Source organism: Aythya ferina (genome assembly GCF_964211825.1).
Source record: "Aythya ferina genome assembly, chromosome: 7".
Taxonomy (NCBI): Eukaryota; Metazoa; Chordata; class Aves; order Anseriformes; family Anatidae; genus Aythya; species Aythya ferina.
Window position 1 is genome coordinate 1,124,684 of NC_140302.1, and position 14,684 is coordinate 1,139,367.

Consider the following 14,684-nt stretch of genomic DNA (forward strand, 5'->3'; position numbering starts at 1 on the left):
TTTTTTTTCCATTCCCTACCTTCAAGCTCAGAATTTCTTAATTCAACACTATTAGATTCAGTCATGACCCACCCAAGGAAGACTCTCACACAGTAAGTAGTTGCCTTGAAATAGTTGTCTTGAAGCAGTGCAACATACACATCGCCACACCAACAGACACAGAAAGGACCCACATCTAAATCTCCAGCTGCAATTGAGCATCATTTATTAGGTTCTTGTTTCTCCTTTTCCCACTGCTAAAGTTCCTTGTTAAACCTGAATGGACTCACAAAGTGCCCCATGTTTCTGAAGCTGTTCTTTGTATTTTCTCCACCTAGCCCCAGCACAACTGTTTCACTACTAAGACAGCAATTAAGAAAAAAAGCTTGACATACAAAATAGTCCTACGAGCAGGGAAATACAGTGACTTCAGAGGCCTGATATTTCTTTTAATTTCTGCTACATCACCTGCTCACAGGTTCCCATTGTGACATGAACCAGGGGAACGTTTAATCGACCTGTGCCTGGACAGATGGAGGCTTTCATTTATGTTCAAGGTTATTTTCACGAAGGCATTACGCTTTGTCCTATTGCAACAAAGCTGTCAGAGTACTTCAGGTACTTAATCTGCAAATTAGGAGTTACAATTCAATTGCCAAGGCAGGAAATGATAGACCATCTTTAGTTAAGAACATCACCCTCTCTTTCTTACACGAGGAGAATATTACAAGTGAGCCATTACAGAAGATGCTTAGCAAGCCGAGCACTACACTATACACAATCTGGGAGCTTGTTTGCCTCCCTGAGGATAATAAATTAGCGACAACCTGTAGTGCTCCAGTTTTATCTGAAGATTTGTATTTCCATTAGAGCAAATGTCAATTTCCTCATACCTTGCTTCCTAACCTCTTCTATTATTACCCACAATATATCTCACAAACCTCCACAAACAAAAACTACTCTAATATGATGTAAGCAGTCAGCACATTAGTGTCTAGGTCTGCAGCCATCCTTGTCTACATCAGAAGCAGCTATTAGGGAGGCACCTGAGAAACACCAGCCACAGTTTGCACAGACACCACCACGTGGAGTTCAAACAAGGCTGCATTTTCCCTCTACTCAAGCAGCCTCTGCTCCCCACATAAAACTGCCCAAATATGTTTTTGAGCATAAGCAAAAGTTTAAAGTGTTTTGAGAAGCCAGAATGAAGACTGCTTATCATATCACAACCATTGCCGTGGGTAAAGTTATTTCCCTCACCCCAGTAGCCCTGGGAAACAGCACTGGTCTCTGCTCACTGCTCTGTAGCTGTATTGCTGTTTGGGATAACTCCAGTAAGGAACCAGTGTGTAAAAAGAGAGAGGGACCACACCTTAGCACAGAGAAGAACGCACACCTTCACTGTAACAAAGCAAAACAGAACCTGCCAGGCCTTCTGGAAATCACCCAGACTCCCTTTTTACAAGCTCCAACGAGCCAACACAGCAGCCTTTAGCGTTAGCATTTTGCCTCTTTTACTGCGTAAACAAATCTTGTCCTCTCCAAAGGAAAAGACCCAGACACTCAGACCCCCCAGTAATGTGTTATTGTCAATGAATATTCCCGGTCACATCTTTTGCTCTGACAGTATATAAAAAACAATAAATAAATTAAAAAAAAATCTCCAAACCACTTCATAAGCCAATACTCACTCCTTCACAGGCACCTCCGAGCAGCATATTTGTAGTTCTCAGAGAGGAGCTTTACTGACCTTTTATCTCCTCCCCTAATCATCACCTAATGATTCCTTCAACTTTGACAAAAGCAGCTGCTTCCACTCACCCCCTCATTTCACCTGAAAGGGCCAGCCCAGTGGATTCATAAATAAAATGGGAGATTAATTGCATCTGTTGCATTAATAGTACACGCTCCTCGATGTTACTTTAATATTTGTGCTTGTAGCCAGTCAGACAGTCTGACAGAAGACATCTTTCTTAAAAATGAAGTAATAAACCCAATATATTGTCCTAGGTCCTATTGCAGATCTACTCAGGAGCAGAGTAAGAAAATCACTTGTGTAAGCTCAGCCTTCTTTGGAGCCAGCTGTAATGAATTTCTATAGATTAGAAAAAATCAGGGTCTGTAGAGAGAGAATTTCTCCCCTTTCCACTGTTTTACAGATCACTTTATCTGTGTGCTCAGTCAGTCTGGGAAATAATGCTTTCATTGCCACAGCTAATCTTGTATTCCAGTTAATTCACAGAATCATAGAATACTTGGGGTTGGAAGGGGCCTTAAAGCTTATTCAGTTGCAGCCCCCTGCCATGGGCAGGGCCCCCTCCCACCAGCCCAGGCTGCCCAAAGCCCCATCCAGCCTGGCCCTGAGCACCTCCAGGCATGGGGCAGCCACAGCTTCTCTGGGCAGCCTGGGCCAGGGCCTCACCATCCTCTGAGTAAAGAATTCCTTCCTTATACCTAATCTAAATCTACCTTCTTTTAGACGTGTGAAGTCCTCACTGCATCTCCTGGGCTGTTCAAAACAACAGTTACAGCTAAGAGGAAAGATCAGATACGCCTATAGCGTGAATGCCTGCATAACCTTTGCCTGGCAGATGCAAGCAGCATGGGTTGGAGCTGGTTTAGAAAGTACACTTATACAATTTTGCTTTTCCCTGCAAAGGTTGTTTTAGCTGAAAACAGGTGGTGATATTATCAGTGCCTGCGTGTCCCTGAGAGACAGGACTGCCAAGTGTGGCAAATTTCCTTCTCAAGAAATTCATCAAGACATGAATACTGGAGGCCTTTGCTTGTCTAAATGGATAAAAGGCAGAAATATAATTTAATTTCACATAATTTATGCTGTTCTTTTTTTGGATAGATCTACAAGATTTCAGGTTTCAAAATTATGTAGTTTAAAGAACACTTCCCCAAAATTTGTAGTTACAGGAAACTTCCTCCGTTTCTATTTCCCCTTCTCTTTCTCTTGAGAAACTGTTTTGGGGCACTTCTTGCTTTACACAGTGTGATTCTGGGCATGTTTGGCAGAACACAAAGCCCTTCTCAAAGCTCAGCAGGGAGAAGCTGGTAGGTACCATGCCAACCTCTGTGCCGCATGGCACTCCGGTGCTACCAGTTCTCAGCCCCACACATGAACACCTCGATCTAAGACCTTCCCAGTGGGGATCCAGTTTTGAAGTGCAATGATCAGCATACATATATATTTATATATAGTTGAAAACCACATCTTTTATTAAAAGGTTTCAATTGCAATTTTACTCTATTCAGCATCAGGCTTGATCTAGTAGCCATGGTCTGTTGCATTCTTGTTCTAAACAATTTTTCTGTTAACCAGAAGGTGAGTTCAGAAAATCCCTTTTCTCTTCAGCATTTTGTTCAGCATTTTACTGTCCTGCATATGCTTGGGAATATACAGTAATTACACTGTATTATTTTGAATAGAACCTAAGAAATACAACAACATCCCCATGATATAACTCTTCTGGCAACTGGTAGGTCAGCTAAAAGTTGTCACTGTCACTCATGATAATTATCCATGAGAACACGAAAAGAAAACAAATATTGGTGTAGCAAACCACTCAGTGGCTCCAAATTCTAAATTCTACTGCAGTTACATTATTTTGACATGTGTCAAGTGACACATTGGCACAAAAAAGGTACATTTAAAGCAGAAAAGTACCTTTTCATTCTTCCTACCTGATTTCTGTATCCCTGGAGAAAATTAAAGCTTTTTTCTTTGATCTCTGGCTGTCCATTTTAGCAGTCACATTAAAACAATCAGTGGAATCTAGTTTCCTTTTCACTTCCCCAACTGCAACTGCCTGTAGCCTTGAGTCAGAAGACATTCTGGATCAGAAGGACAAAACAATTAATTATAAGATATTATGCCACTAATCAGTACCTATAGTACTACAGTACCTATTCCTGCAAAGATTTTTGCAGGGAAATTAGCAGACAAATAGGTAACTGTAATAGGTGGGTCTATGATAAATTGTCCAATAAAAAAAAAATCAGAAGGAAGGAAAGGTAAATCAATGAGTAATAGTGAATATCTGCTTATTATATAGCTTTTTTTGTCTTTCCTTGAATCGATTTCTGGAGGACAGCATTATCATCTCAGGTTTCGCCCGCATTAACTGGGTCCTAGAGAGATATCTGTGTTTTATCCCTGGTCATCTATCAGGGATGAATAAAAGCATGTAGAAGTCTGCTTCTGGAGAAAAATGTCTTCATCACCATGCACATTGAAAGCGTAAACTGCTTTCAATTAAAACCAACTAAAACTCGGGTTCAGTTGAATGGGCACTTTCAGTCCTGATTTTATTATGGCTTGTCTGCTTCCTACTGTTGATACATCCTTAGCATACCCATCTAACAGGGACAAATCATAACTGAGCTCCTGATTAAGCCTGAAAAACAACTGAATTGTAATGGCAAGCCCTTGAATTATTCCAGAAGAACTCCAGGATAGATGAATCAAGGGGAGAGCACCTTTTAGCATTTTTTTTTTTTTTGCAGTCATTCACAAATCAAAATCTGTGAAGCAGATTTCAACAGTACATATATTTAGAGTCACTATCTAGGTGATATGTATCATATACCCTGTTTATCAAGGAAGCACATAAGGAAAGGAATGGATCTCTACAACAGTAAAAGCTAAACAACTGGAAAACTGGTCTGACATTCAAAACCATCTTGCTGGGCATAAGATACCAAAGCTGATAAGGTCTTTCCCACACAATGAAAATCAGTAACTAGTTAAACCATCCATTTAAAAAATCAAGTACGTGTCCAAATGACTTAGGAGAAATAAGGAGTACTTTTACTGATTTCTGTACAAATAAATTCCTTTAATGATACATTAACCAACCTGAATCCTAAAAAATATTTAAAATGAAAAGATGCAAATAGTCAATTTTCAAGGAAAAGTCATTAAAACACAAGAAGTACAAAATATTACAGCTTCTTTACAGTACATAAGGAATTGAATGGCAGATTTGTCTAACTTCTCAAGCCCTTCCAAAACAGGTTTATTCATATCTTAGGTTTTGATTTGCTTAAAAACAACTATGTCTTTGTAAGAAGCCCATATCAGTTCTGCCTGGAGTAAAACACAAAGAACAGGAATGCTAATCCTTTAGGACTGAGATTGCTAAGGAATTTAGGTCTCTAGAGCCAATTAAAATTCAGTATGAGTTAGGTGCATAAGGTTTCTCTCATATATCTTAGCCCAGCTTTTGTGGCTTTGTAGTACCACCTAATCTCAGTATTGACTTCAGACAGTTAAGGGAAATGCACAGAGGCTGACTGACAACATTATCTGTATATTAACATACACAGGCTCAGCAGGGGTTGTTAAAGCTCAACATGTCACAGACAATGCTCACCACATGTTCTGCTCTATTAGATTACTTGACAGGTTATATATAGTTCTTTTACTCGCATCAGGAAAGGCATTTAGAGGTGAATGCATTGGAAGAAAATATGAGTGCATAGGGGATTGAGACAGGAAAACCAAATCCTCAGTGAACTTGGCACAGCATACAGATCTGAGTGACTTCTTCAAGGACCTCTGGAGTTCCTCTGCTTTCCCCTACTCATCAGGGATCTCTCTGGTGCCTGATGAGATCTTGAAAGTAGCAACATCAATGAAATGAAAAGAGAGAAGTCGCCAGAATTTCCTACTGGATTCCAAAACCCAACAGCAACCCACAGGTTCTTGGGGGACAGGAGTGTGGAATAAGATGGGACAGGTTATCAGCTGTCAGATCACAGCTACACAAATATCCCCACAGCAGAAGAAAACCGTCATGTACATCACACCATCCACACCCAGATAAGAACAGCAAATCCACTGACCTTATCTAGGCTTGGTGCAGGGTGTTTGCTAAGCAATCTCTTGATTTTCATCTCAGCATTTTCAGCTGTAGAAAATCAGCCTAAAACGAAGCATACAAAACACCAGTGGAAATAGTCAGGAAAAAGACCATAAAGGGCAAAGATATGTTTTCATCTGTTTTTAACTTCAAAGGGTGTTCCAGATCTGCACATAATCAGTGAATTCCTAGCTCTCTTGAGATATTTGTCACTCAATCAACTAACAGACATCTGCAGCTTCATTTTAAAATTCATATAAATTGTCCTTGTGGTTTTTTGTGTTTTTTTTCTCTTGTTTCTCTTTTGTGTCAGTCTTTCTATTTACTTTTTCTTGCTACCTACAGGAAACCAGAAAAACAGAATCCAGATGTATTGATTTTCACCTAGAAGAAGATGGGTTATTAAAGCTTCTGGACTCTGAAGGAGAGAGCATTTGTGTGAAAACTCTGTCCCCCAAAAGGCTGCTTCTGTGAAGAATCAACAAATAATCAAATTCTGACAACTCTTAAAACTTACTCTTCTTTGACTTTGTCTGAATAATTTATTTTCTGTTTGAGCTTCTGCCTGAAACAAAATATTCACAACACCGATAAGGCTAGGATGCTACAATGAATAAATGCAAACTATAGTTTGATGATTCAGTCTTCAGAATATTAAATCTCAGGATAATTTTTCCCTTGCAAGATATATTTATACATACAGAATAGCAAATTAACCACATAGGGACGAGATCCACATAAGTAATACTTAGGCAAAGAGTAAACCTGGGTCATGCACAAAAGAAAAAAAGTTGCCTGAATGAGAAACCGAAGGGAGGGAATTTGCTTTGCTCTGACATAAAAATCCCTGGGTGAGTCTTTAACTGTTTTGTAAGCTCCACACTTGGAGGAGGACTGATGCAATTAACCAATCACTGATGCAGCTTAGAATGGGCAAAAGAGAGAGAATGATAAGTACCGTGTCTTTCTAAGATTCTCTGCAAATGAAAACAAACAACAGCAGAACCCTTTCAAAGCCTGGAGTAGTAGGCCCTGCCCAACAGTTCTGGAGGATGGTTGCTGATCTCCAAGTACAACAGAAAAGACTGTGCTCCAGGATGTCTCTGCTTGTCTTGGGTACCACTGCCTGTCCTTCAGACAAGACATTTCTTTCCTTACCTGGAAAGAATGGCAAATCAGGTAACTGCATGAAGGCTGGGATGGATGGCACACGAGCAGCAGTTGTGGAGCTCTGTCAGTCCCAAGTGCTGTGCTACTGAGGGTTTCTTTCAGCCTCAGCTGAAATGTTGAACAATTTTAGAGCTTGTCAAAGCCCCGTCTGTCTTCAGGCTGAATTTTAGCAATTCCATGTGTCTTTGGAGTTCAGGGATAAGGCCAATTCTCTGACAGAACTGGAGTCCAATGGTTATTTTTCCTGCAAGGGAACAAAAGAGAAAGAAAAATGTGGTGCTCTGCCAGCTCCTTCCCGCAGGGCTTGATCAGACCTGGGACGTGGCCTCTCTCATCCATTTGCTGCTAGACTCTGCCTCTGGTGCAAGGTAGTCAAAACCTACGTGGAAGAGAGTGTACAGAAACACAAGGCTGCAGAAAGCAAAATGGGTTAAGCCCTTTCTCTCTTCAGTCTGATTCTCAGAACAGGCAACTTGATTAAGCCTCCCAGTTCGGGGCAGGAACAATACCTGACAACTCAGCTCCAGTCCAGAGTAGATTCTCCCTGTAAGATCTGTGTTTCTAATCACACTAAGATGTCAAGTAACATGAATTCCTTCAGTGAGACCTAAACTCTTTACTAAGAGATTTTCCTCAAATCTCAATATATTGAGATTTGCAGAAAACAATCTAGTAGGAAAACATTAGGTACAGAAGACTGATTTTTATGGGATATCCGTACCATATGAATTAAAGGCAATCCATCAAGACTCTCTTACAATGCAAAAAGCAGGCAGCAGAGATACTAAACTTTCTGCCTGGGGATGATCCTGCCATTTGAAGCATTCTCATTTCTCTGAACAAGGATGCTGAAGCACTGGAAACACGTCAGCCCACCAAAAACATGTACACATGCAGCCGGCACTTAGCCAGAAACAGGTGCAGATGATTTGACTCTGCAAGTCCTTTCTCCTTGGGAACAGGCAGCCTCTGAGACAGGATGAGCATTTGTTGAGGCACAGCTCGCTCACCGGTGAAAAACAGAGAGCCTCCCCTCCCTGTCTGGCAGAAGACTAACTGAGGAATGGCATGGAATTCCTCTCTGTGGAGGGAATTGGCAGCAGAGCTGTTCTCTTACCAGTTGTAAGAAACTTGCTCCTACACTAGCCAGGATTAGTGGAAAGGGAGAAGATGAGAGGTCTACAGCCAACCAAAGTACCGCACTTTACGTATGTTGCTTCATCAGAACTGACCTAGATGTCCGTCAGTCTCTTGGATGACAACACAGCTGTGACCCTTCCCCCTGCTGATTTCTGAACTGATGCTTCTGAACTCAGCAGCTAAAAAGTTGTGAAGTACACAATGCCGGCACTACATAATGTGGTTTGACACACCCAAGGTCTAAAAGACTGGAAGAAACAATGATGAAGATAAAATTTCTAGAGTGCAAAAAATTCATCATGGAAGTCAATGATCTTTTTAAGAAATGACATTGTGAAAAAAGCACCCTCCAGAAAGAGGATACAAGAGAAAGAGGAAACAGCATTGAGATCGCCATGATTAATTACTGTCAATATTTGCATTCTTTCTGTAACAGCATCTCCTAGTCATGGACAAGGACCTCTTGTGCTAACTACTAATATATTAATTCTGAAGCATATCTGTGTGGTGTTTGACAGCCATTGTCATTAAAACACGAGGCACTCTGTAGCCTTGCCAACAGACCAAGGTTTTCCTTGTTAACTGTAATTGGCATGCCAGTGATAACTCTTTGCTCTCCAGGATGTCAGCGGTGTGTCTCATTACTAAACCAAGATCTGCGGACTGGCATTTAAAAGGCAATAAGAACAATGAGCTGGTGTAAGAAATCTCTCTGATATTTCTAACAGAAAAACATTGCTGGTTCCTGAGGAGAAGCCCACCTCACATTTTTTCACCTTTTCCAGGTATCACTGCCAATGACCTCGCTGCCTTTCTTACACTTGCTGTAAGAAAGAAATAATTCCCCTGAAGTCAGTGGAATTACATAGCTATAAAACTTGCACGAGGAGAGATCGTATCATGTATAACAAGGAGGTAGATAGTGCCTTGCACTTATGACAAAAACTAAGATTAAATCTATTTTCAGACTGTCAAAAGCAGGAAAGAGGAAAGTTTGCTTCGTCTTGCTATTGAATGACAACTTATTTCTTATGTCTGCAGTCAGACACTCCAGGTAACTGGCCAGTACCATGTCAGTACATGCTGTGTTTATGAACTGCATGTTCACATAAATGGGCTCTACTTTGCCTCTGCGTGGCTGTACTCAGAAGCTTTGCTGTGATAAACACTCACAAGCTGGCAAGAGAAAGCAGGGTGCTCTACAGGGTTAGTGGACTGAGAGCCCTCCTGAGCCTACATATCTGCGTCCATCTATCTTTCACTGTTCTTGTACATGTTTGCACATGAATGTGTGCGAGAAGGGGTGATGGACAATTATCATATTCTACAACACCATTTTCCCCCTCTAACTCTGAAGAAAGGAAATCATTTAGATACGTATGCTATGAATCGTTTAGAAACACAAGGAATAATCTGGTGCAGCCAGGTTTTGGCAGAGTGGGCAGCCAGACGCACAGATTTTGCCAGGTGGTAACTGAAATCATGCATCAGCTCAAAACTGTTTTGACCCCTTCAAAATTCACCAAAAGTTGCGCCAGCAATCTTTTGGTAAAGACTGACTGTCTACCAAGAAAGCTGGGGGAAAAAAAAATAATAAATAAATCTAAAGCTGACCTGTAGCCTATGCCAGGAGTTATTTTAACCTGCCTTCAGAACCACCCACAACCCCACCAGCTCACACACCCCCAAGGAGCCACACTGTGTTCCAAAAGGTAGAGCAGCCATGGCTCCAGCTGAATTACCAGCATATTTCAGGCTTTATTGCTGTTTTCACTGGGAGAAAAATTGAAAGATGTTTAGTTTTATCTGCTCTTCTTTGTGCACATGCTTATTTCCATGATTGCAATACAACATTCGAGCACTTAAGAGAACAGCTACAGAGATATCTCAAGAAAGTGTTCCATGGGGGAACAAAGGAAAATGTGGATGTTTTTTTAAACCCTGGGACCCAAACACCCTGTGCATTGATCCTTCCCTATAACCAATGGCAACAAACGGCATCAGGAACCAGATAACAAAACTGACATACAAAATGAATGCTCTCTGCTGGTTTACAGCATCTCCAAAGATCATGCAGTCCCTGATTCAAAACAGGGCCCAGGCTGTGCCCACTCTGAGAAGCTGTTACCAGAAAGAACAAAAAAACAGCAGGTAACACAAAGGAAATTTTGCTTGAGTGGAAAGTCTTTCAACGTGTTCTATGAAGCATCAAAAGTAATGGCAAAAGCAATAGAAATATTTTCCTGGTTTTTATCCTTAATATTTCCTGATACTTTACAGCAACATCCTATCAGTGTCTGCATATGAGAGCAGCTTAGTCACATATCAACTGCTCATTATGCTGTGTGTATAATTTTAGCTGCAGGTAAAGAGCAGACTACTTAGAGCTTCAGATCAACAGTACCAACAGATTCTGCTAAAACACGTCTTCGGGAGGGTTCTCTAATAAGAAAACAACCCTAGTTTGCTCGCACTTGAGCATTTTCCCCATTTCCTTAATATTACACCATGTTAGACATATTAGTGCTGCCAAGACTCTGCAAAGTAATAGTAACTGGGTTTGACTGTAAGGGCATTTACACCCACCACTGAGACAGCAGCACTGCAGACTTCAAAAAACACAGCAGACGTGCATAGCAGTATTAAACTAATTATCAAGATCATTGTAGACTTTCTCTTCCTATACAGTTTGTCTTTCTAATTACAACTACAAATATACAACCCAGATGACCTGCTTCCCATGTATATTCACCAAATACTGAAAGAGTCCCCGTGCAATTCCAGATGCAATCAGCTAGTGGTTAACAAAAGTCCTCTTTGGAGAATTGCCCTTGACTCCAAACACATATTAATTAAATCCAAAGGTACTTTGGGGAGGCATTTCATTTTCCTGAGGCAACATAACCTAGTGTGTGGGGATTGTTACTGCTCCCAGTGTCACTTGCTGTGCTTGACACAAATCTGGGCAGGCACTTAAGAGTACAGGACATGGCTCTTTCATGCTCTGCATGTGGCATATCCATTTGCACTCAGGAAAAACGTGCAGGCTTTACTTATTTTTGCAACATATTGCACCTGCCATGACCTGCTGAAAGCATGGGGCAAAATGGAGCTTGGCCTCTTCTTTGGAATTTGTTACCCTTTCAAACCAAAGGGACTAGGAGATGTTCACTGACCTCAAGCTCCTTTCTGCCACTTCCACAACAGTGGGTGACATTTTCGACATCATCTGACATCTCCTAGAAAAAAAACGTGCTTATTTTAAAATTAAGTCTGCTCAGCCTGAGTGGTGATTTGGGAGAGGGCAGGGTGTTTGCCTCTTTTTTTTTTTTTTTTGCTTGTTTGTTTGTTTGCCATTCTTAACTGCATGTATTTGCATAAAAGAAGTTATGTTGTATCATCTTCTCCCAGAGCTTATTCCCCATCTGAATTCTGTTGATGACAGCTTAATCATTTCCACAGCAACCGAGTTCATGACATCAAATAGGGTATAAACAGCAGGAACTGATAATTTCTCTGGAAACAGGGATTCTCTTCCATGTACATAAATACTCTGAAAAACAAAGTAGAGACAAATACAGAAAATATCTATCTGCCACAAAAATGCGATTGGTCTAAGAAGGAATGGCAGTCATTTTTTCTTTCACTGTCTGTCTTTTACTTCTTAACAGCATAAAATTATCTTCTATCATATGATTTAAAACAGTATTAGATGACAGACCTAGCAGGGGGCACAGCCAGCATCCCTGGTCAGCGCTGGTAAGGCAGATGTACATGCATTTCCTCTGCCAGGCACAGCCCGTGTGTTAGGTGGTTACAGAGGAACCATTCTTCTGCTGTGTTTGGTCTAAATCAGCAAAGTAGGTAGATTCATGACTCTAAGGCCTTGCTTTCATTAACGTCAGGTGCTTTTCCTTTCACGTTACCATGAGTGATGAACCAAAGCCCAAACTTGTGTCCTCACTAGGTAGACAATTACATAACACCAGCCTACACAAAGTGATGTAGAGGCCAATCTTCCCCTAAGCACCTCAATTCATGAAACTGATTATGCAGAGATCTTGATTTAAAAACCAAATATCCAGGATCATCAACAAGTACGCAAACCAAAATGGCCAAGTGTGGAGGACAACTGGAAGTTTCTAAGCTGTACATGTAGATGGAAATAGCTGTGGGTTTTGCAACGCTTTGGGATTATTGCAGCTGATTGCTTAGTTCAGGGATGACCGACTGCATGCATCTGAAAATCACTCCAGCTTGTGCCCCATGCCAACGTGTCTGTGGCTTAGGGCCACACTGAGCCTTTGGTGTGCCACAGTAGGCTCAGTGACAGGCGTGTGGTCCTGCCAGACTGAATAGATAACGTCAAAGCTGCAGGTGATAAATTTGCTGAGGAAAACTAATACCCGAAACAGGAATAAACTCAGTAAAACTGCTGGCAGAATAGATTATTGATCACCCTGCCTTGTGTTTGAAAATTAATGACACAGAGGGACAGAAAGCACTCCTCCTCCCTCTCCCAGTGACTAAATCTAATGAAGGCAGGAACTGCTAAACTTAAGATCTGTGGCCCTCAAGTGTGTGCTCGTGGTAATGCGCATGTGAAACACTGACAGGGGCAGGCCTGCTCGCACGCTGTGGGAGGCTGATGCTGGAAGAGAGCACAGCAAGCTGTGTCGGGCAGGGACCGGTGTGGAGCAGGGAATGTAGCACCAAAACAGCTTTGAAATATGCAGACTCCTGGAACAGCCCCAAAGCAGTATCACACCAGTTGAAGTAAAGCCTTTCACTAACCTGCCACCAAAGGCAGGGTGACAGCCCACAGGATTTCCAGCAGGGCTTTTGCCTTTGATCCGGTCTCCTTCATTATTGCACAAAGTCAGCTCGTGTAGTGCAAACTGGGACACAGCTGAAATCCATCTCTGTTCTTCAGTCAGGCTGGTGATGGATGTAGGTCTTCTGGGAGATTTTGCCTGAAAAGCCAGTGATAAGATTAGTACAGAACTATTTGCGCCCGTGTAGGTCAAATGCTACAATAGCATCTTCTGCCACTGGCTGGTAATGGGAAGGGAGCTGAAGATTACATGGAAAGCTTTAGGCAAAGGTGAGGAGCATGAATGTCGCACTGACAAGAATAAGCAACACCACTAAAACTGTGGGTTCAATCTCGAATTTATGTCTCCAGAACAGCAGCTAATCTTCTTCCCCAAAGCTTTGGAGAGAACCAAATATTGATTTTTTTTTTTTATTATTTTTTTTTACAAGTTTTACTGTGACACTCACATTTGTAAATCCTCTGCAGCTGGAATCAGGTGTTAATGTAAGAGACTTGAACCTCATTACAAACTGCAGGGGGGCAGTTCCTGTAGAAAAACAAAACAAAAGAACAATAAAAATGGCTATATACAGTATCAGAAAGCAAAGGGCCAGAACTTTTTTTTTTCCTAATTGTTACTTTACATCAATTTCACAATGATTTTGGATCTAACCCGTGAATTTTTGAATGCTTTAAGTTGGAAAAATATTCCCCAGTGACTTCTTGAGTGCTCAAAGGAATGTAAATTTACCAGTTTTTACTGTTGGCTACCTGCAAATTCAGATCAATTATTAAGACCATTACAGATGCTCACCCAGAAATCTGCCCTCTCATCTTTCTCACAGGATGCACAAGATCAACCGCTCTTTCTATATATACATATAAAACAACTGATTACCCACATAGTTACTCTGCTGCAGGTAGCTAAACCTCTATTGTACATACAGATAGGTATTTAAAAAAAAAAATAAAATTTGAGGTATCTGAAACAGGAGCAGATCTATATACAAAGCCAGGTACAAATCTCTACTTTAAATGGACAAAACAAATCTCTCAGTGACATTCTTTCTACAATTTTAACTTTATCATGTTTTTTTTGTTTGTTTGTTTGTTTGTTTTGTTTTTTTCCCACCAATTTTTTTTCTTATGCTCTAAGCAGCAAATGCTTTTTCCTGGCAGAAGGCATCTTTCTGAATGGCTGGTAAATAGTATAAACTCAGCCAGGAGGGTTTTAGCAACAACAAAATATCCAAATTGCCCTTCCAGCGAGCCTCCAAAGGACTGGGCCTTTGTTTGCACACATGCTTCAGGCAAACACTGTGAACATCTTATGCAAAACCAATTACTCTGTAACCAAAAGAAAGGTGTGATGTGCAGCACAATTTCCCAATTATTGTTACCCTTGTCATCACATTTCCTTCCAATTTACTTTTCCCGTTGCCTTTAAATTTCCAAGAATCAACCTAATTAGCCATATTGAACAAAGACCCTCTGGCCTGTGTAAACAGACATGGCTATAAAGCATCCTTATTTCTTAATCAGTGTTGCTTCTGTGCCACACAACAGATTTAGTTTACAAAGATACACTCCTGTGCTGAAAAACAAATTCTTTAGGTTTCGGTGGTGGAATAAGCCGTTTGCTGTAGCTCTCTGCTGAGTAGCATCGTGTTACCTTAGCTGAAAACAGTAGATTGCCAAAAGGTCTT

The 14,684-nt window shown here is 41.0% G+C and overlaps 1 protein-coding gene and 1 long non-coding RNA gene across 11 annotated transcripts in view; both read right to left on the reverse strand.

The window, feature by feature from the left end:
- Positions 1–5,850, reverse strand: part of LOC311439579 (uncharacterized protein) — a 377,995-nt gene extending 372,145 nt beyond the window's left edge. For 6 of the 10 annotated variants that reach the window (XM_084525450.1, XM_084525453.1, XM_084525452.1 and 3 more), the window contains exon 1: positions 1,671–1,795. In XM_084525450.1, coding sequence (XP_084381576.1) covers positions 1,671–1,697 — 27 coding nt within the window. In that variant the 5' untranslated portion in view covers positions 1,698–1,795. The other 4 variants (XM_084525462.1, XM_084525460.1, XM_084525461.1 and 1 more) reach the window with 4 other exon arrangements.
- A 5,632-nt stretch (positions 5,851–11,482) lies between these two features.
- LOC311440048 overlaps positions 11,483–14,684 on the reverse strand; it is a 38,225-nt gene continuing 35,023 nt past the window's right edge. The window contains exons 5-7 of the long non-coding RNA XR_014695178.1: positions 13,446–13,525; positions 12,957–13,135; positions 11,483–11,715 (exon numbers count right to left, since the gene is read on the reverse strand). This is a non-coding gene — a long non-coding RNA (uncharacterized lncRNA). The remainder of the gene's footprint in view (positions 11,716–12,956; positions 13,136–13,445; positions 13,526–14,684) is intronic.